The sequence below is a fragment of the Oryctolagus cuniculus genome, chromosome 12 (genome assembly GCF_964237555.1).
Source record: "Oryctolagus cuniculus chromosome 12, mOryCun1.1, whole genome shotgun sequence".
In the NCBI taxonomy this organism is placed as follows: domain Eukaryota; kingdom Metazoa; phylum Chordata; class Mammalia; order Lagomorpha; family Leporidae; genus Oryctolagus; species Oryctolagus cuniculus.
Window position 1 is genome coordinate 102733988 of NC_091443.1, and position 23119 is coordinate 102757106.

At 44.8% G+C, this 23119-nt stretch overlaps 1 protein-coding gene across 1 annotated transcript in view; it reads left to right on the top strand.

Moving 5' to 3' along the window:
• Nucleotides 1-23119, top strand: part of ADAMTSL3 (ADAMTS like 3) — a 411707-nt gene that overhangs the window by 265314 nt on the left and 123274 nt on the right. Inside the window, exons 16-17 of the mRNA XM_008275279.4 lie at nucleotides 8841-9130; nucleotides 20267-20396. Coding sequence (XP_008273501.2) covers nucleotides 8841-9130; nucleotides 20267-20396 — 420 coding nt within the window. The remainder of the gene's footprint in view (nucleotides 1-8840; nucleotides 9131-20266; nucleotides 20397-23119) is intronic.

A 23119-nucleotide genomic window follows, 5' to 3' on the forward strand; every position in this document is an offset into this window, starting at 1 on the left:
GCTATTGTCGGGGGTCAGGGCTGGCTTCCTGGGGGAGATGGTACATGAATCAGGTCTTAAATCCTAAGGCAGGTATTTGGGAAGGAGGCTCTTGCGGGTGCTGACAGACCCATCAGAGCCACATCTGATTGAGGCGGTCTGTGTGGTGGGAGGGGGCTGGAGGATTAGGGGGCGGGGCAGCTGTGGCTGTAAGGACGAAGCCGGAGAAGCCTCCACATCTTGCAGGTCTTCAGAGGTGCATCAAGGAGTTTGCACTTGATCTGGAGGCGGGAGGAGCCATGGAAGAATTTCCCCCCGGGAAAATAACATAATCACTGCGTTATTAGGTTCTAGAAGGGTCTCCTAGCTCTTTGTGGTTTGTTTCTGATTGTTCTTCATGACAAAACTGCAGCAAATCGTAAATTGCCCATCGCTATTTGTCCTGTTAGGATGACTTTCTGGGCCAAAAGATAGGCACAGGAGGGGCATTCAGGAAGTCACTGCCAAGTCCCCTCGCCAGGGCGGCCCTCAAACTCACATTCTCTCCCTCACTTTCATCAACATCCAGAAGTTATCTTTTTTTTTTTTTTTTTTTTTTTTGACAGGCAGAGTGGACAGTGAGAGAGAGAGACAGAGAGAAAGGTCTTCCTTTTTGCCATTGGTTCACCCTCCAATGGCTGCTGCGGCTGGAGCGCTATGGCCGGCGCACCACGCTGATCCGATGGCAGGAGCCAGGTGCTTCTCCTGGTCTCCCATGGGGTGCAGGGCCCAAGCACTTGGGCCATCCTCCTCTGCACTCCCAGGCCATAGAGAGAGCTGGACTGGAAGAGGGGCAACCGGGACAGAATCCGGCGCCCTGACCGGGACTAGAACCCGGTGTGCCAGCGCCCCAAGGCAGAGGATTAGCCTAGTGAGCCGCGGCGCTGGCCCCAGAAGTTATCTTTTTAAATACTATTTTCTATTTTTTTATGTTTTAAAATTTTGCACAGCTTTGATTCATGAAGAATTTACTCAGACATGTATCAGACTAACTTAGTATTTTTCCAAATAAATAATAAGTTGCCCTATCACTGGCTACTGAATAATCGAAAACTATCCACTCTGATTTTGTTAAAGATTTATTTATTTATTTGAAAATCAGAGTTATACACAGAGAGAAGGAGAGGCAGAGAGAGAAAAAGAGAGAGAGAGAGGTCTTCCATCTGCTGGTTCATTCCCCAATTGGCTGCAACAGCCAGAGCTGTGCCAATCCAAAGCTAGGAGCCAGGAGCTTCTTCTGGGTCTCCCACATGGGCGCAGGGGCCCAAGGACTTGGGCCATCTTCCACTGCTTTCCCAGGCCATTATCAGAGAGCTGGATTGGAAGTAGAGCAGCTGGGACTTGAACTGACGCCCACATGGGATTGCTGGCACTGCAGGCAGAGGCTTTACCCACTACGCTTCAAGTGCCGGCCCCTCCCCTCTGATTTCAAAATGGCTTCATTGTGTAAACCCGAATACTCCAGTGCCAGGATTGTGTGAGCAGTCTTCAGAGTGTTCAAGGAAAGTGCATACTATGAAGAAAACTACACATGAATTACAAAAGCTTCCTACCCCAAAATAAACATCTTTTAAAAAGACTTATTTATTTTGTTTGAAGGAGTGACCAATTAGAAGAATAGGCACACAGAGGTAGGGGAAGAAGCAGAGAGGTCTTCCATCCACTGGTTCACTCCCCAGGTGCCTGTAAGAGCCAGCGCTGGACCAGGCAAAGGCCAGGAGCCAGGAGCTCCATCCAGGTCGGCCACAGGAGTTGTAGGGAAGCCCAGCCACTTTGGCCGTTACCTGCTGCCTCCAGGACATCAGCAAGGAGCTGGATTGAACGTTCAGAGCAGCCACAGACCTGTCCCTAAATAAACGTATTTCATTATCTTTGAGAATTCTATTTAAGTTATACAACTTTCATTATTTCATATATACAGATTTAGGAAAATAGTGACACTTCCCACTCTACCCTCCCTCCTGCCCGCACTCTCATCCCCTTTCCCCTCCCACTCCCACTAACCTTTACAAAGATCTATTGTCAGTGTACTTTATACCCACACGATCAACCCTAACTAAGCGTTCAACAAATAGTGTGAAGGAAAAAAACCAAACAAGTTGTTTTTCCACAAACATTTTGAAGAATCCTCGAATTATTCGAAATGCTGTGGTTCTCTTTAGTCCTTTTTTCCTACTGTGCTGCGGAATACTCTGTAATCCTCACTGCTTTTCAACGTGCCCTTGACTGTTCTCACCTAACCTTCTGTAAGACTGCAGAGTTGCATTGTCTGTTTCCAACTCCCGCCCCACCCGCCACCAAATTGCCTCAGAGGTCTTGATGGAAGCTGTTTTTCCTAAATTAATCAGGGAGAATGAATATATCTTAGTTTTTTTTAATTTTTAAGATTTATGTTTTATTTTATTTGAAAGACAGAGTAACAGAGAGAGAGAGAGAGAGAGAGAGAGAGAGGTCTTCCATCTTCTGGTTCACTTCCCAGATGGCCACAACAGCTGGATCTGGGCTGGTCTGAAGCCAGGAGCTTCTTCCGGGTCTCCCATGTGGGTGCAGGGGCCCAAGCACATGGGCCATCTTCCACTGCTTTCCCGGCTGCATTAGCAGGGAGCTGGATCGCAAGTGGAGCAGCCGAGACTTGAACTGGCCCCCATATGGGATGCCGGTGCTGCAGGCAGGGGCTTTAATTCACTGCGCCACAGCGCCAGCCCCGATATCTTACAGTTTTATGTCTTCTTACTCAGGACCCTATGGTGCATTCGCCATTGATGAGAATTTTGGGCTGGAGTCCTCTCAGTATTTTCTAGCTTGGTGCTATCAGCTGTGCACATTTCTTATGAAGTATTTATTTACAAACCCAGAGGACTTGGGTGATTTTCCCCCACTTTTAAAGCCTCAGTTTCTCTCATGCCTAAGACCAGGAAAAGAACAATTCTTACTGGTAAAGTTGAGAAAATTGGTTAACTGACACCTGGTGCCTGACAGTGAGTAGTCTTAGTTGGATTTGGGGGAAAGTGAAATTTTAGGATAATAGCTACATATGTATATATACACATAGGTGGACACACACACACACACACGTAGTTTTTTGAAACACACACACACACACACACACACATAGTTGGGGATTAGTTTTTTAAAATCTCTTTTTTTCCCAAAAAAATATTTAGTTAATTTTACTGTTTTTGAGAGTTGCCAGGTCATCTTCAAATAATGGCAGTCTTGTCTGTTCTGTTTACTTTCTCGATTTTTACACTTGCCCTTTGGTTCTTCTATTTTATTCTCAGGTGGATATGTATCTCATTATGTTTATACTTCTGAAGTACTTTCATTTGATCTTCTTTTTTCACTTGAGAGACTGGGCGGCACGGGGAGGGGTGGAGAGACAAATCTTCCATTCGCTGGTTCACTCCCCAGATGTCTGTGGGGTCTGCATTAGCAGGAAGCTGGATCAAGAGCCGGGTCAGAGCTTGAGCACAGGCACTCAGATGGGATATGAGCATCTGTTATGATTGGTATTTGTTTGAAAGGCAGAGGGACAGAGATCTTCCATCTGCTAATTCACGTTCCAACTGCCAGCAACAACCCAGGAGCCTGGAACTCAATCTACCATCTATTATAATTTCATTTTTAGCATGCTTAGTTGATATGATTTTTGAGCATACACATCAAGAATGGTGCAATTTCTGTTGACTTCTCCATTTTTAAAATGAGAAAATTTGTGTTTTATTCTCAACTTATTTCCTCAAACCTCCGATTTTTTGTTATTAAACTCTGTTATTTGGAGCCAAGAAAATTAGTAATAAATTATGGTTATTCCATGCATTTTGTTTTTTGAAAGAAAACTGTTTCCAACCTTTTACCTGGTTTTACATTATATTTTGAATAGTTATTTAGCATTAATTATAGGTCTAAAGTATTTTAATTCTCAGTGCCAGCTTTTATGACACTATTTAAAAGTTTATTTGCTTATTTATTTGTTCATTCATTTACTTGAGATACAGAGAGAGAAAGCTCCCATCCACTGTTTCACTCTTTGAATGCCTGGGAGCTGGGAGTGGAATCCAGGTCTCCCACATGGGTGGCAGGAATCAGCTAACTTGAGGCATAAGAACTGCCTGCTAGGATCAGGCCTGGAGCCAGGAATCAAACCCAGCTCTCTGATGTGGGCTGTGGGCATCCCAGCTGGTGTCTTAACCGCTAGGCCCAACGCCTTCCCCATCACACATCATTTTAAATCCATTTTTAAAATTAAGTTGTCATTGACTTGGAATTGCTCCTTGTTTTTCAGGGAGATTAAATATATGGGTAATTTCTAAGACCCTCTGTACTGAAACTATCTTCCTTATATTTCTCAGATGAGCCGAAGCATGAACTGTTATTTTACAGGCTTTCCTTTTTCCTTTATTAATATGATGAGTATATGGCTCTGAAATTCTCTTTTAATATTGAAAAGGAATGATTTTTAACATCAACTCTTTTTCTCTTTTGAAAACTACTGATTATTTTTTTTTCTGCTTAGATATAAGATTTTTCCAAATACTTTGAGTGTTTCTCTAAATAAATTCTGGTATTATTTTCTTTTCAATAGTTTGGTACATAGTGAGGACTTTTAGGGCTGAATTCAGTTCTTCCTTTGGTACATGAAAGTTTTCTTCTGTTATGTTTATGCATTTAAAAATTAGGTTTCTCATTTGTTCATCATTTATCCGTATTGTCTCTTCCCTATTTTTTTAAAGATTTATTTTATTTATCTGAAAGGCAGAAGTATATAGAGAGAGAGAAAGAGGGAGGAAGAGACAGAGAGAGAGGTCTTCCATCTGCTGATTCACTCCCCAAATGGTCACAACAGCTGAGGCTGACGCAGGCAGAAGCTAGGAACCAGGAACTTCTTCCAGGTCTCCACCACGGGTGCAGGGGCCCAAGCACTTGGACCATCTTCTGCTGCTTTCCCAGGCTCATTACAGGAAGCTGGATCAGAAGTAGAGCAGCCAGAACTAAAACCAGTGCCCATATAGTATGCTGGCATCGTAGGCAGCAGCTCAACCCAATATGCCACAATGCCTGCCCCAAATTTAAAATTCTTAGTACTAAGGATAAAAAAAACCACAAAATTAATGATCATACCAGTAGACTATTCACATGGCTAGAAAATTCAAGTGTCTTAAAAGTGTAAAACAGAAAGTAAAAGCCACCTGTTGATGTACTCCAGTCCCTGACACCTGCAGTTGCTCCAGAAAAGAGAAATGAGACACCAGCATATATGTACAATTATCGTGTACCAGTATTATAGTAATCATATCATTATATTACATAATAGTATATATTTATCTATAATATATCCATACACCAATCACATATTTAATAATTATATAATATATTTAAATTATAGTCATATTTCATTATAATTTTAATCATCGTAAGTAATAATTATGTCATAAATATAAAATTAATAACAATCGTATGTACCTTCCTTTTATTTATTTGTAATAATATTCAAGGTTCTTTTTAATATATTAATATTATATTAGCTGTTAATATATTAAGATTGTTATTGTTTGTTAATTGTTATACATTATAAATATTGTAATATGATATATATGGTGTATATATATTCATACTATGTAGTGTATACATATTCACAATATGTAATATGTTCTATATGTGTGCACATAAAGCATAGAAACCTTTATGTTTACATAAAAGAAAGCACAGTTATGAGTGTGACCTGCCCTGTACTTGCTTCACTTGTAATCTGCAAAAGGAAACTATTCCTCCGCAGTTCCTGTAGACGCCCCTCCTCCTCCTAAGTAGCTGCATATTCTTTTTTTTTTTTTAAGATTTATTTATTTGAAAGTCTAAGTTACACAGAGAGAGGAGAGGCAGAGAGAGAGAGAGAGGTCTTCCATCCACTGGTTTACTCCCCAACTGGCCGCAACGGCTAGAGCTGTGCCAATCTGAACCAGGGGCCAGGAGCTTCATCTGGGTCTCCTGCATGGGTGCAGGGGCCCAAAGACTTGGGCCATCTTCTACTGCTTTCCCAGGCCATAGCAGAGAGCTGGATCAGAAGTGGAGCAGCTGGGACTCGAACCGCGACCATATGGGATGCTGGCACTGCAGGCAGCGGCTTAACCCGCTACGCCACAGTGCTGGCCCCAGTAACTGCATATTCTTCCATGGTGTGGACGCCTCTGCTTAGATGGAACCAGTTTCATTCTTCCCAATTCTACCTTGACGGCAGCCAAAAGAGACCAGAGTACGTGTGTAGTTACTCCAACACTGCTCCACCTGGGGGAGCCAAGCACATCTGCTCACGGAATAGAACTAGAGCTCCCCACTAACAGCTTTCGACTCAGTAGACGAATGTTTGATGGGACTGAGATCTCTGTATGGGGCTCACTTAGAATACTGTGCTTCATTCTGCTGTTGGACACGTGCTGTCACGGGCAGCCAAGTCTGGTCTGGGGAAAGAAGTTAGGAGACTCTGAGAAGCTTACGATCCTTTTTTTTTTTTTTTTTTTTTTGACAGGCAGAGTGGACAGTGAGAGAGAGAGAGACAGAGAGAAAGGTCTTCCTTTTGCTGTTGGTTCACCCTCGATAGCCGCTGCGGCCGGCGTGCTGTGGCCGGCGCATCGCGCTGATCTGAAGCCAGGAGCCAGGTACTTATCCTGGTCTCCCATGCCAGTGCAGGGCCCAAGCACTTGGGCCATCCTCCACTGCACTCCCTGGCCACAGCAGAGAGCTGGCCTGGAAGAGGGGCAACCGGGACAGAATCCGGCACCCCGACCGTGACTAGAACCCGGTGTGCCAGCGCCACAGGTGGAGGATTAGCCTAGTGAGCCGCGGCGCCGGCCAATCCTGTCTTTCTGAGGTGCAAAACAATGAGCTTTGGAACTCCATCTTTTTTTAAAAAAAAAGAAAAGTTTGATTTATTTATTTGATAATAAAATAAAAAAATATTTATTTGGAAATAATGTGAGTTACAGAACGAGAGGCAGTGAGAGAATCCTCCATGTGCTGATTCACTCTCCAAATGGCCACAATGGGCAGAGCTGGTCCAGGCTGAAGCCAGGAGCCTGGAACTCCGTCCAGGTCTCCCACGTGGGTGGCGGGGACCCCAGAACATGGACCGTCTGCTGCTGCTTTCCCAGGCTCATTAACAAGGAGCTGGGCTGGAAGTGGAGAAGCCAGTGCCACAATCAGTGCTCACAGGGTTTGCCGGGTCCCAAGTGGTGGCTTAACCCGCTGCACCAGACACCAGCCCCTGGAACTGCACCTTAAATAAAATTCTCAGTAGCCTTTTCTGTAGCCCATGGAAGTGGGTCTCTATTCATTCATTTCTGTTATGATGCACATCTTCTCCCTTTCTTGGGTGTTTATAACATGCACTCCTACAACACTATCTTTGGAAAAATTGTGCAGTAAACAAACTTGTTGAAAATCATTGAACACAACATTTGCAAAGCTTACTCTGTCACTGAACTCCTTCTCGTCTCTTACCTGTTAGTAACCTCAGGACACCAAGTGTTATTTCAGAGTCTCTTAAATACATCTGTTCCTACTGCATCTATTTTAAAAAATTCAGCACAGGGGCCAATAAGCATTTTTTTGTAAAGGCCCAGATAGTATTTTCTTTAGGCTTTGCAAGCCTACACCATCTTTGTTGCAAATATTCAGCTCTGCCACGTGACACAAAAGCAGCCATGGGTGACAGGTGGCCAAACGTTCCAGTAAATGTTAATTACGGGCACTAAAATTGGAATGTTATGTAATTTCCACATGTCACAAAATGTCATCTCAACAATTTAACATGGCAAAAATCATGCTTAGCTGATGGGTTGTACAAAAACAAGCAGACCAGAGTTGGCCTACGGGTCATAGTTTGATGACGTTTGACTTAGTGGATAATAATTCAAGATAAGAAATAAGTGTTTCATCCAGCCAGATTGTGAAATGCCTTTATATTTTCAAGAATTTTCAGAAGGTTGGCATAATTATATAACACACACAAAAGAATAGTACAGCTTTACCCGCTCTGCAAAAAGCATTTCAACTAAGCCTACAACTTAGCTCCTAGACACTGAGACAGTTTAATAAAATTTTACCTTTTAGAGAGGATAAACTCAAAAAAGATTTGCTGAATGAATATTGGTGAAAATCTCCATAGTGTGAGATAAATCAAATTAGAAATCTCTACATGTTACTAAATCTTTATTTTTAAAATAATCTATTTATTTGAAAGGTAAAATTACAGAGAGAGAGAGATCCTCCATCTGCGGGTTCTTGCCCCACATGGCTAGGCCAGACCAAAGCCAGGAGCTTCATCCAGGTTTCCCACATGGGTGCAGGGACCCAAGCACTTGAACCATCTTCTGCTGTTTTTCCAGGTGCATTAACAGGGAGCTGGATCAGAAGTGGAGCAGCCGGGACTCCAGCCAGCGCCCATATGGGATGCTGGAGACACAGGCGATGGCTTAACCTGCTACACCATAACACTGTCCCTAGTAAATTAAAAAAAAAAAGAAAGAAAGAAAAGAAACAAGAACAAAATCTTTGTAATGATATTTTTGCAAAAGCCACAGCACATAATTTTAATTATAACACAAATGCAAGCATAGAGTGTATTTCCAGGGAAGAATTCTTTCTGTTGCTACTAAGACTTGAAAGTTGGTTAACTACAAAATGCAGCATTCGGAGCGAGTTCATGCCCTCTGAGAGGAGCTGGTCGTGTTGTGCTTTTTGCTTCACTGAAGTTTGGTGTCCCTCCCTTTATGGCCTGTATTTGACGGTCCCTCTTGTCCTCCCCCGTGGCCCCCGGCTCTCCCCAGGTTCATTCCGGAACCCTGGTCTGCCTGCAGTACGACGTGTGGGCCGGGCGTCCAGGTCCGCGAGGTGAAGTGCCGCGTGCTCCTCAAGTTCACGCAGACGGACACGGAGCTGCCAGAGGAGGAGTGTGAGGGCCCCGAGCTGCCCAGCGAGCGCCCTTGCTTCCTGGAAGCCTGTGATGAGAGCCCGGCCTCCCCAGCGCTGGACGCCTCCCTCCAGGGGAAGGACAGCGAGATGACCTACGACTGGGAGTATGCCGGCTTCACTCCCTGCACGGCCACATGCTTGGGAGGTACTGGAAACCTTTGCCTAAGGACAGTTATGTCGTGTGTTAGAACGGTTTGAGAACTTGCTAGCTTGGGTAGACCAGATACACAAACTGGCTAAAGACTAAGGGAAGGGAAGAAATGCAATAATGGGAAATTATGCATTTTCTTCTTTAAAAATTTGTATTTATTTTTATTTGAAAGGCACAGTGCATGCGTGAGAGAGAAAGACCGTCCTCTGGCTTATTCCCCAGATGCTCACAGCCGCTAGGGCTGGGCCAAGCCAAAGTCAACAGCCCAGAATATCTGTGGGTCTCCCACGTGGGTGGCAGAGGCCCAAGTACAAGAACCGTCACCTGCTGCCTCCCAGGGTGAACATTAGCAGGAAGCTGGTTTGGCAAGTCAGGCACCATTCTATGGGATTCTGGCATCACAAGTAGCGGCTTAACCTGCTGCACCTATGCGTTTTCTTCCCTTTATTTCTGGGGTGATTGCTTTAGGAAGGTAAGAAGTAGTAAGACTGTATGCTGACCAAGAGAAAGACGTGTGTTCCTTTGGAGACCGCAGAGTAACTAAGCTGAGACAATCTTAGGCATACGTCTCTTCTTCATATTGAGGCAGCCTGGAATTGCTGCATGCAATGCGGTTCTCACGTAAGCCACCCTCACCAAAGATTTGGTGCACACCTGCAACCAGCGGAGAATGAATGACTCACCATGATCCTGTGTCTCTGGGGAGTGACGTGCGTAGCAGCAGACCTTGCTAGTATTAGAGAGTGGTCGTAGAGCCAGCTGACCCATTCAGGAAGAAGTTGGCTCCAGGGCTGAGTGTCCTGGGATCCAAAGGGAGTGAACAAGTAGGGAGCAGGAGTCTACTCTTGAAGGCTCTGATGAAAAGTGGAAAGACAGGAACAAGCAATGGGAGAGCTAGGTCTTTCACTAGTGGGGAGGAGACTCAGTGTCATGGGGAACCCCAGGCTCCCTGACACTCCGTGCTCTGACTCCTGGCTGTTTGCCTTTGAGCCAGCTGTTGTGGAATGGACTTGGTCCCTGAGCATGCCCCGATGTCAGTTGGTTCCAACCAACAGTGGGAAACACAGAAGGAGCGGCTGTCTTAAAGCTGTTGGCTCAACAGCACACTCCCCTCTGCCTGTTGTTCTGAGCCCGCTACCTGGAACCAGCTCTCAGGTCATGGAGTTCACGGCCCAGTCATTTTACTTGAACCCATCACCCTTTGTTCCCCAGGCTCTTGGTCCTGAATTTTCAATCCTTGCCATCCAGGCTGTGTGACTCAATACAGTCTGTCTTCTTCCTTCCAGGTCTAATTCAACCTCTATCCTGGCTGGCCCTGACACCTGCTCTCTATCATGGCCAGCCTGACAATAAACCCCTGTAAGATGGGATGTGCCTTACCTAGCTACTGGCTACAATATGCTGATACCTAATTTAGGTTGTGGCATATATGTGGGTACTTCAAAAAGGTTTTTTTTTTTGGTAAAATGCACGTTTTCCAAGAAATTTTTGAAGATGCTATTAAGTGCATATGGATTCACTTTGTATGTGAGAGAGGTCGGTGCATGCACAGTGGAGTACAAGAATGTGCTGCTGCAGATAGCATGAATGAAACTTGAATTGGCTCACCAGGGGCTCGTTTTAGCAGACTCCCTGTGGAGATGTGTTCCCGACACGGTACATTAGCAGTCTCTGTGCCGTTCTCCCCGAATGCCTTCAAATCATGACAGGCCTCGGACTGTGCTTCCTTCTGGCTAGTCTGGCTTTCGCTGGGCACTTCCTCTCAGACCCCCCGGGATGGATATGATGCCCTTCATAAGGCCAATGGCTTTCAACAGATCTTTTTTTTTCCTTTTTTTTTATTTAGTAAATATAAATTTCCAAAGTACAGTTTATAGATTACATTGGCTCCCCCCCCATAAATTCCTTCCCACTCACACCCCTCCCATCTTCCGCTCCCTCTCCCATTCCATTCACATCAAGATCCATTTTCAATTATCTTTGTATACAGAAGATCGATTCAGTATATATTAAGTGAAGATTTCATCAGTTTGCACCCACACAGAAACACAAAGTGTAAAAATAATGTTTCAGTACTAGTTATAGCATTACTTCACATTGGACAACACATTAAGGACAGATCCCACATGAGAAGTAAGTACACAGTGACTCCTGTTGTTGACTTAACAATTTGACACTCTTGTTTATGGCGTCAGTAATCTCCCTAGGCTCTAGTCATGAGATGCCAAGGCTATGGAAGCCTTTTGGGTTCGCCGACTTCGATCTTATTCCGACAGGGTCATAGTCAAAGTGGAAGTTCTCTCCTCCCTTCAGAGAAAGTTACCTCCTTCTTTGATGGCCCTGTTCTTTCCACTGGGATCTCACTCACTGAGATCTTTCATTTAGGTCTTCTTTTTTTTTTTTTTTTTCCCAGAGTGTCTTGGCTTTCCATGCCTAAAATACTCTCATGGGCTCTTCAGCCAGATCCGAATGCCTTAAGGGCTGATTCTGAGGCCAGAGTGCTGTTTAGAACATCTGCCATTCTATGAGTCTGCTGTGTATCCCGCTTCCCATTTTGGATCATTCTCTCCCTTTTTGATTCTATCAGTTAGTATTAGCAGACCCTAGTCTTGTTTGTGTAATCCCTTTGACTCTTAGACCTATCAGTGTGATCAATTGTGAACTAAAGTTGATCACTTGGGCTAGTGAGATGGCATTGGTACATGCCACCTTGATGGTATTGTATTGGAATCCCCTGGCACGTTTCTAACTCCACCATTTGGGGCAAGTCCGATTGAGCATGTCCCAAATTGTACATCTCCTCCGTCTCTTATTCCCACTCTTATATTTAACAGGGATCACTTTTCAGTTAAAATTTAAACACCTAAGAATAATTGTGTGTTAATTACAGAGTTCAACCAATAATACTAGGACAAAAATAATACTAAAATGGATAAAGTATTACATTGTACATCAACAGTCAGGACAAGAGCTGATCAAGTCACTGTTTCTCATAGTGTCCATTTCACTTCAACAAGTTTCCCCTTTGGTGCTCAGTTAGTTATCGCCAATCAGGGAGAACATATGATATTTGTCCCTTTGGGACTGGCTTAATTCACTCAGCATAATGTTTTCCAGATTCCTCCATCTTGTTGCAAATGACCGGGTTTCATTGTTTTTGACTGCTGTATAGTATTCTATAGAGTACATGTCCCATAATTTCTTTATCCAGTCTACTGTTGATGGGCATTGGGGTTGGTTCCAGGTCTTAGCTATTGTGAATTGAGTTGCAATAAACATTAATGTGCAGACAGCTTTTTTGTTTGCCAATTTAATTTCCTTTGGGTAAATTCCAAGGAGTGGTATGGCTGGGTTGTATGGTAGGGTTATATTCAGGTTTCTGAGGAATCTCCAGAGTGACTTCCATAGTGGCTTAACCAGTTTGCATTCCCACCAACAGTAGGTTAGTGTCCCTTTTTCCCTACATCCTCTCCAGCATCTATTGTTGGTAGATTTCTGAATGTGAGCCATTCTAACTGGGGTAAGGTGGAACCTCATTGTGGTTTTGATTTGCATTTCCCTAATTGCTAGTGACCTTGAACATTTTTCATGTGTCTGTTGGCCCTTTGGATTTCCTCTTTTGAAAAATGTCTATTGAGGTCCTTGGCCCATCTCTTAAGTGGGTTGTTTGTTTTGATGTTGTGGAGTTTCTTGATTTCTTTGTAGATTCTGGTTATCAACCCTTTATCTGTTGCATAGTTTGAAAATATTTTTTCCCATTCTGTCAGTTGCCTCTTCACTTTCCTGACTGTATCTTTTGAAGTACAGAAACTTCTCAATTTGATGCAATCCCAAATGTTAATTTTGGCTTTGACTGCCTGTGCTTCTGGGGTATTTTCCAATAATTCTTTGCCAGTACCTATGTACCTATATCTTGCATGGTTTCTCCAATGTTCTCTAATAATTTGATGGTGTCGGGTCATAGATTTAAGTCTTTAATCCATGTTGAGTGAATTTTTGTGTAAGGTGAAAGGTAGGGGTCTTGCTTCATGATTCTGCACGTGGAAATCCAATTTTCCCAGCACCATTTATTGAATAGACTGTCCTTACTCCAGGGATTGGTTTTAGATCCTTGATCAAATATAAGTTGGCTGTAGATGTTTGGGTTGATTTCTTGTGTTTCTATTCTGTTCCATTGGTCTATCCATCTGTTTCTGTACCAGTACCATGCTGTTTTGATAACAACTGCCCTGTAGTATGTCCTGAAATCTGGTATTGTGATGCCTCCTGCTTTGTTTTTGTTGTACAAGATTGCTTTAGCTATTCGAGGTCTCCTGTGTCTCCATATGAATTTCAGCATCATTTTTTCTAGATCTGAGAAGAAGGTCTTTGGTATCTTGATTGGTATTGCATTGAATGTATAAACTGCTTTTGGGAGAATGGACATTTTGATGATATTGATTCTTCCAATCCATGAGCATGGAAGATTTTTCCATTTTTTGGTACCCTCTTCTATTTCTTTCTTTAAGGTTTGTAATTTTCATCATAGAGATCTTTAACGTCCTTGGTTAAGTTTATTCCAAGGTATTTGATTGTTTTTGTAGCTATTGTGAATGGGATTTATCTTAGAAGTTCTTCCTCAGCTGTGGCATTGCCTGTGTATACAAAGGCTGTTGATTTTTGTGCATTGATTTTATATCCTGCTACTTTGCCAAACTCTTCTATGAGTTCCAATAGTCTCTTAGTAGAGTTCTTTGGGTCCCCTAAATAAAGAATCATATCATCTGCAAAGAGGGATAGTTTGAGTTCTTCCTTCCCAATTCGTATCCCTTTAATTTCTTTTTCTTGCCTAATAGCTCTGGCTAGAACTTCCATAACTATATTGAATAGTAGTGGTGAGAGTGGGAATCCCTGTCTGGTACCAGATCTCAGTGGAAATGCTTCCAACTTTTCCCCATTCAATGGGATGTTGGCCGTGGGTTTTTCATAGATTGCTTTGATTGTATTGAGGAATGTTCCTTCCATACCAGTTTGCTTAGAGCTTTCATCATGAAAAGGTGTTGTATTTTATCGAATGCTTTCTCTGCATCTATTGAGATCATCACATGGTTTATATTCTGCGGTCTGTTAATGTGGTGTATCATGTTGATTGTTTTGCGCACATTGAACCATCCCTGCATACCAGGGGTAAATCCTACTTGGTCTGGGTGGATGATCTTTCTGATGTGTTGTTGCATTCTATTGGCCAGAATTTTATTGAGGATTTTTGCATCTATGTTCATCAGGGATATTGGTCTGTAATTCTCTTTCAATGCTGCATCTTTTTCCGGCTTAGGAATTAAGGTGATGCTGGCTTCATAGAAAGAATTTGGGAGGATTCCCTCTTTTTCAATTGATCTGAATAGTTTGAGAAGAATTGGAGTTAGTTCTTCTTTAAATGTCTGGTAGAATTCAGCAGTGAATCCATCTGGTCCTGGGCTTTTCTTTGTTGGGAGGGCCTTTATTACTGTTTCAATTTCTGTCTCAGTTATGGGTCTGTTTAGGTTTTCGATGTCTTCCTGGTTCAATTTAGGTAGGTTGCATGTGTCCAGGAATCTATCCATTTCTGATAGGTTTCCCTGTTTGCTGGCATACAAGTCCTTGTAGTAATTTCTGATGATTCTTTTTATTTCTGTGGTGTCTGTTGTTACATTTCCTTTTTCATCTCTGATTTTATTGATTTGGGTCTTTTCTCTTCATTTTTTAGTTAGTTGGATTCTTCATTTCATTATGATTTCTCGTCACTATCACAGTTTCATGTTCTACTTGTTGTTTCATTTCATTTTGATTCCTCCTTAATATTTCATTTTCACGAGAGATTTTCTATCTTGTCCATTAAGGATTTCTGTAGTTCAAGAATTTGTTTTTGAGAACTTCTTAATGTTCTTATCAATTTTTTGAGATCCGCTTCTTGCATTTCTTCTATCTCATCATCTTCATAATCTTGAACTGGGGTGTCTTTTTCATTTGGGGGCATCATAGTGTCTTCCTTGTTCTTGTTACCTTGGTTTCTATGTTTGTTTGGCATTGTGGAGATATTCTTTGGTTTCTTCGCTGTGGTGCTTTTTCTCGTTATTCTACGACTCTAGATTAAGTGGACTGTCTGCTTTTGATGGATCCTTAGAGGCTGTGATGGGTGTGGCCAGAGAGCTCTGTTTGGTTCTTCAGGGTTAAGGGTGTGCCAAAGGTGACTCACCCAGATTGTTCTCTCACTCGCTCACTCGCTTGCTCTCTCTCTCTCTTTTTTTTTTTTTTTTTTTTTGACTCAGTTGGGAAGTAATTCTGCACAGCTGAGTGGGATTGAGGGTAGTTGATGTATGAAATCTGGCCCCTGTGGGTATTCGTCTGCTTACCCCTGGGACCACACAAAGAGTTTATGCAGCCCTCAGTGTGGTCTCAAATTTCTCCGCAGTCTCTCACCGGGTTGCCAAGGTTACCGAGTTTGTGTACTCAGTGAGTTCTCTTGCCCCCCCCTCAGATTTTCACAGTCTCAGTTCGTTAGTTCCACACTTTCACTAGGTCCTAACCTCCTGTTATTTTGCCCCACCAGAGTCAGGTTTTTCTGCTTAGCTAATGGCGGGCACCGCTTTACATACATAAAATGGCGCCAGCTCTTTGTCTTGCTCAGCTTTGTAAGGTGAGTGGAGAGAGAGGCTAGTGTCCGTGCTGGTTCCCCTTATTTATTCGTTTTTTTTTTTCTCTCCTCCAGTCAGCCTGGTGAACTTTCCCCAGTGGGGTTTCAGGCCTTGTTTCTTCTAGGCTCTTTCTGCCTTTCCCCGCCAATGTCTTGGGTTACTGAGGTTTTTGTCTCACCTCCCCTTCCAGCGCTGGCATGCAGACTCTGCAGCTGGGCTTCCATGCGCTGGGCGACCTTGCTCCCCGTAGGTCCTCCGTCTCACATCCACTAGATCCGGAAGAGTTTCCTCTGCAATTTTTTCCTGAGGCTATAGTAACTCCACTTTTATTAAACTATCTTTTCCTGGACTATTAGTGTGCGCCCTCACTATTCCGCCATCTTGGCTCCACCCACTTTCAACAGATCTTAATCCCTACCAGCTGTCTCTCTACTGGTTCTAAAAGGAACTCACCTATTTGCAGTGCTATAAAATGTTTGGTGATGCATGGCACCGTTGTGTGCACTTCTCTGGATCCATAACTCGTTATGTTTTCCTTTTACATTCCTGAGAAGTTTATAGTGCCCCCCCATTCAGGTTTTTAAGCAGAAAAAAATGAATATTAGCTGTTCTTTTCATGCTAGTCCTAGTGTGTGTGTGTGTGTGTGTGTGTGTGTGTGAGAGAGAGAGAGAGAGAGTTATCTGACATGGTGAACTAACAGAGAATCTTGTTTGCAAATGACAGAAACCCAACTCAACTAAACTAACCCCACAAAAGGGACTGTGTTATACCAGTTACTGGCTTTTTTACCCTTTGATCATTAACTTATTTTTTGATGAAGACGTTGAGCACACACACACACACACACACACACATAAGCCTTCACCGGGTAACCACATTGCAAGTCAACGATGGATGGCCTTTGAGACAGTAGTCAGGTAAGATTGTATTACCAAGAGCTGTGCAGCTGTCTTTTGGGTAAGCACCCTCTCTGATGTTCACAACAACAGAATTGCTTAATAACAATTTCTCAGAACCTGTCTCCCTTGTTGTTAAGCATGACTCTAGATATATTTGATTTAAAAATGGCCCTTTTATAACACTGTGAAAGTCAAATGCAAAGTGAAGACTGTTGCTTCACACTATGAGAGGAAATTTTCCGGTGCACTGAGATTTAACACTTGGTTTATTTGATATATCCCATGTATTGTCACAGTTGTCATCTAAATTTTGTTAAACATAAGATGGAGTCAACTTGATTTTTTTAATTTTTACCACGTTTTAAGATTCTGTTTTTGAAGGTGGATGATCGAGTTTCTTGAAGCTGGAAATGTCCACGTCCCATTGTGGGACCTGTTTGTGGAGTGGGAGATATTTTTTGTCCATCTTTGTAAAATACTTCCCACCTCAATAAATACCCTAAATCGTCTAGTGAACTTTTATGTTCTTTTCAGAAAGCTTGCTGTGTGACAGAAAAATGTGTCATGAGTGTTGCAGAAATCCATCCAAAATGGTTAAAAGTAGTACTTTAAGTTCCCCTACACACCTCCAGAGAACTTTCCAGAATAATCTCTGATTGTTAAAGAGTTTTATTACAAATTAAAATACATTGAAAAGATAACTGGATTTTTCTCAGATTAAGAAAAGAAGGAATGAAACCTGCCAAAAAATGATCATTGGTGCCAGTGCTGTGGTGTGGTGGGTAAAGCCACCACCTGCAGTGCCTGAGCATCCCATACATATGCTGGTTCAAGTCCCGGCTGCTCCACTTCCAATCCAGCTCTCTGCTATGGCCTGGGAAAGCCGTAGAAGATGGCCCAAGTCCTTGGGCCCCTGCACCCACATGGGAGACCCAGAGGAAGCTCCTAGCTCCTGGCTTTGGATTGGTGCAGCTCCAGCTGTTGTGGTCATCCAGGGATTGAACCAGCGATCTGGGGATTGTGCCCATTTGGGGAGTGAAGCGGTGGATGGAAGGCTCGTGCACGCTCTCTCTCTCTCTCTCTCTCTCTCTGCCTCTGCCTCTGCCTCTCTATAACTCTGCCTTTCAGTTAAATAAATAAGTCTTTAAAAAAAATGAACATCATACCCCTGTTAGGTCACTGGGGAAGTACTAACATGTGAAAGTAGGAACGAGAGTTATTAAACTTGTCGCAAGGTCTCCTTATACCTCAGCTTAGCCAGTGCTTATTGAACTAGCCCAAGGAAGACACTTGCAGACTTAAGTCAGCACCAAGCTCTGGCAGGGAGCATAAATTACAACTGCAGCCAGCAGAGGGAAATAAATTAGAAAGAGCTGAGTATCACAAATATATAATTTCTAAGTAATTTGGGCCAATTTGGGGCCAGTACTGAAAAATACTATAAAATGGATGAATTGAAACATGGCATCTGGAAAAAAAGAACCACAACCTTGTAACATAATGGAACACACATTCTTGCATGAAACTGAATACATTTGCATATTTCAAATAGCATAGTCAATTGCTAGTATGTTTTCATTTGATATTTTTCATCAAAAATTTGATTTGTATTTTTGTTCAACTCTGATTTCCCAATAACTCTTTTACTGTCTCAACAGACCAAAAATAATGATTGAGAGCATGGACTTTGGGGTCAGACAGTCTTGTCTGAGCTCCAAGGACAGAGATGCCTGTCCTGGCTGGCTCTGCCGCATTGTGGGATCCCAAGCATATTAGAAAAAATGACCACTGCTTAGGAGAAAAGGAATTAACTTTTTAAAAAAAGATTTTTTATGTATTTATTTGAGATGAAGAGTTATAGACATAGAGAAGGAGAGACAGAGAGAGGTCTTCCATCCACTGCTTCACTCCCTAAATGGGCACAACGGCCAGAACTAGGCTGATCCAAAGCCAGGAGCCAGGAGCTGCTTCTGGGTCTCACACAGGTGCAGAGGCCTAAGCACTTTGGCCATCTTCTGCTGCTTTCCCAGGTCACAGCAGAGAGCTGGATCAGAAGAGGAACAGCCAGGACTCAAACCAGCAGTCCTATAGGATGCCAGTGCCACAGGCGGAGGCTTAGCCTACTATGCCACAGCGCTGGCCCCAGGAATTAACTTTTATTTTTGATTCTACCACTTATTGCTGTCACGGTTTCTCTCCCCGCCTGTCTTCTAATTATTAAATTAATCAAATGGAGATAATAGCACCATTGTTTTGGCCTTAGGAGATTATTGTGAGCTCCAATAATGTATCTGACAGCATTTCGTGTACTTTCTCAGCATTGCTTTTGCCAGCAATAGGGATCCTATTAGTTACAATAATGAACAGGAACTCAGGGCCAGCGCTGTGGCGCAGCGGGTTAATGCCCTGGCCTGAACCGCTGGCATCCCATATGGGCATGGGTTCAAGTCCCGGCTGCTCCTCTTCTGATCCAGCTCTCTGCTATAGCCTGGGAAAGCAGTAGAAGATGGCCCAAGTCCTTGGGCCCCTGCACCCACGTGGGAGACCCGTAGGAAGATCCTGGCTCCTGGCTCCTGGCTTCGGATTGGCGCAGTTCTGGCCATTGCGGCCAACTGGGGAGTGAACCATCAGATGGAGGACCTCTTTCTCTACCTCTCTTCTCTGTGTAACTCTGACTTTCAAATAAAATAAATAGGCCGGCGCCGCGGCTCACTAGGCTAATCCTCCGCCTAGCGGCGCCGGCACACCGGGTTCTAGTCCCGGTTGGGGCGCCGGATTCTGTCCCGGTTGCCCCTCTTCCAGGCCAGCCCTCTGCTGTGGCCCGGGAGTGCAGTGGAGGATGGCCCAGGTGCTTGGGCCCTGCACCCCATGGGAGACCAGGAAAAGCACCTGGCTCCTGGCTCCTGCCATCGGATCAGCGCGGTGCGCTGGCCGCAGCGCGCCGGCCGCGGCAGCCATTGGAGGGTGAACCAACGGCAAAAGGAAGACCTTTCCCTCTGTCTCTCTCTCTCACTGTCCACTCTGCCTGTCAAAAAAAATAATAAAATAAAAAATAAAATAAAATAAATAAATCTTAAAAAAAAATAATGAACAGGAACTCAAGTCATCATGAAAATTTACGAAGAGCTGCAGATTGGATTTAGCACACACGCAATGACATAGAGAAACTGTTCTTGAGCAGCTGATAGGAAAATTCCCCTGCAGGAAACTATTGTGTACGCTTGGGAGAGGAAGGAACACTTTGATGAGTCCTCTGGGGGACGTCCCAGCTCTGAGCTCGTTTGGAACGCGGATGGGTCTAGGGGTGGGTGGAGGGTGAGGGATGCTCCTCGCATGTTTCCCAGTGAGCAGAATTGGGAGACAGGGAGTAAAGGGGCCGAGTTTAAAAGATGCAGAGATATCAAGACCTGGGAGACTTTGGATGGTGCAAAGCTGCTCCTTCCCTGGTGTTCCCTGAAATGCACCTGCCGCCCCATGAGAATGGCCTAAGAGCGAGGAGATCCACCACTTTGCGCCCTCGTTTTCCGCAGTAAGTAACTGCATTTTTTTTCTCTGTCTCTCTCTCTCCACCCCACAGGCCGTCAAGAAGCCATCGCCGTGTGTGTACACATCCAGACGCAGCGGACGGTCAACGACAGCTTGTGCGATCTGCTCCACCGCCCTCCTGCAATGAGCCAGGCCTGCAACACGGAGCCCTGCCCGCCCAGGTACGTGCGGCCAGGGCCTCGCCAGATCCAGACGTCTGGATGTCGCGGCCTCCTTGCAGAGAGACCCACCTGTGCATAGAGACGCACAGGTTCCCCTCAGGTGGATCAACCAAACTGCCTCAGAGCTCTCTCTCTCTTCTCTGCGTGGCTTACGCCCCAGCCAGGTGCTTGCGTGGGTGGGCGAACAGGGCCTGCAGCCTGACTTGCTCACGTTAAACACCCAGGAGCACCTGCCGGCCTGCTGCCAGCCGTGCCACCAGGTCAGCAGGTTTGTTCTCTTGGTCTCTTCCAGGACATTTCTTCCCCTAAGGTCTCATCCAAAAGCACAGGATCTGGGGTACAGTTAGTGCTGGCACGCAGTGGGTGCTTAATCCGTATCTGTTCAGTGACTGTATGACCTCCTGTTTGGAGCCTAGGACTCACGGGGGTGTGTTACTACCTTGTGCAGGGACTTGCCTTGGATCTCCAAGTGTGGGATATGTCGTTCCAGGTCCCAAAAGAGCAGGTGAAGGTGACTTTTTTTAGTGTCCTTGTTCTGAAATGTTGAGTTTGAAAGCTAATCTGGGTCCTTGCCTAAACCCTTGGGAGGTGTTGAAGAATTCCATCAGAAGGGGGCGCTCTGTCCCTGTTGGCTACAGAGGATTGTAGCTCCGTGGTTTCCCACACAGATCTTTCCAGATCGAAACCCCAATCTTTACCTGCTCTCTCTCTCTCTCTCACCTCTGTTATCCTGATTACTCTTCTGCATTTAAGAATTAGTTGCCAAAAGATTAGAATGCACTCCTCGCCATTCCCCTCTCTGCAGTATCTTGTCTGGCTCTCTGTTGATCTAGTGCTCATCTAACAAGGCACTGGCACTGGCTGGAGGCACGTGTTGCCCTATCTAGGGGTCTAAGTGACCAGGAAAGGTTCTCGCACCCCTTCCACACTGGGGTATGGATAGCTGCATTTTATGCAAGAAATAGACCGTGCTTCTGGAACTCTCCTGACCTTCGGGATTTGAGTCCGTGAAGTCTCTTGACTGCGTTGACAGTGGTGAGGGTGGGGATCAAATAAGGGGAGGCCGCTCTGGAAATCAGGCCCTCCACACGCTGGCGACAGCAGCTTTTCCTTGTGCGCCATCTCAGGGGAGGCCAGCTCCTCCGTGTGCCTCGTCCTGGCTCAATCTGTATCACAGTGGGGTGGGTACAGTGTGTGTATCTGTAACCATATTCCTGGCTTCTGGGTGGCCTCGGGAAGTGCTGGACCCCTTCTTGGCTTTGTTTCAGAGCCGTATGGCCTAGCTGAGACGATGCCTGAAGACCAGCAGGTGACTTGGTGGGCGAGGCGAGGCCCAGACACAGCGCTGGGGGACATCTGCTTCCTCGCTGTCGCCCGCTCTGCTGCCAGGTTCACTGCACTCCCACGTGACCCATGCGAGGGTGCTGGCTGCAGAAGAGATGAGATGGGGGTGGGGGATGGGGTTAGGGTCTCTATTTTGTCAGGTGTGTCGAGAGCTTTCTGAGCACATCAGTAGAGTGGGTACTTCATAGCCATGTGTTCTGCCTTGGTCAATTCAAACTGACCATGGGGAAAAAAATTAACCTGTATTGGACATGTGCAGACTTTTTTTCCGTGTCATTATTTCGTGAGCAGTACAGTGTAACAGCTACTTACACAGCTCAGTGAGTGATCCAGAGATGACCTGAAGTATACAGGGAGAAGTGTGCAAACACCAGGCCATTTTCTAAAAAGGGTCTTTCACATCCATGGATTTGCACATCCTTGGGGATCTTGGAAGCAATTCCCTGTGATTGCCATGGAACCACTGTGAGTGTGGGGGTAGCGTTGACCATGACACCCTTTTAACAAGATGTATTTATTTGTTTGAAAGGCAGAGTGACAGAGAGATAGAGAGAGATCTTCTGTCCACTGGTTCACTCCCCAGATGGCCATACCAACTGGGGTTGAGCCAGGCTGAAGCCAGGAGCCAGGAACTCCACTCAGGTCTCCCACATGGGTGGCCAGGGCCCAAGGCCTTGGTCCCTCTTCAGCTGCCTTTTCAAGCACAGTTAGCATGCAGCTGGATCAGAAGAGGAACGGCCAGGACTTGAGCCAGCGCTCTGGCATGGGCTGCCATGGGATACCAGTGTCACAAGCCAAGGCCTAGTGTCACACAGGGCCAGCCCAGGAAGAACCTGAGGGTATGAGCCTTAGCAATCCACATTACTTATGTAAGTTTCTCAGTTTTTACTTACGTTAAGTTGGAGCCACTGACTTGGATGTCTTTGGAAAAGCTACAGTCTCTGTTGTCCTCCCCGGCCACCTCCCTCCCCTGGGCAATGGTCTAGCTGAGAGGGCAACCGAGGAGACACAAGAGGAAATCCAAGGAGTGGGGAAAATGTTGTTTTATTTCTCATCATATTGCCCCATGACACTGAACTCGCGGGCTATATCATCTTGTGAGCTGTTTTCTCAAGCTGAGTCTTGGGATGAGGCAGATGTCAGATGTTAAATAAAGAGAAGCATAAAATAAGTACACCACTCATAATACACAGCATAAAGAAAAATAAAATTGCGGCTCAAGAGCGAGAATAGTATGAGGTCCCCATAGGGGTCAGTGGGGTCACGTGCGCACTGGACAGGTGGTCCCGGAAGGCTTCCCCGAGGAAGTTTGTAGGTTGAAACCTAAAAGACGAGTAGTAATTGGTCAGAAGTGTGGAAGGAAGAGTGAGCCAAGAGTA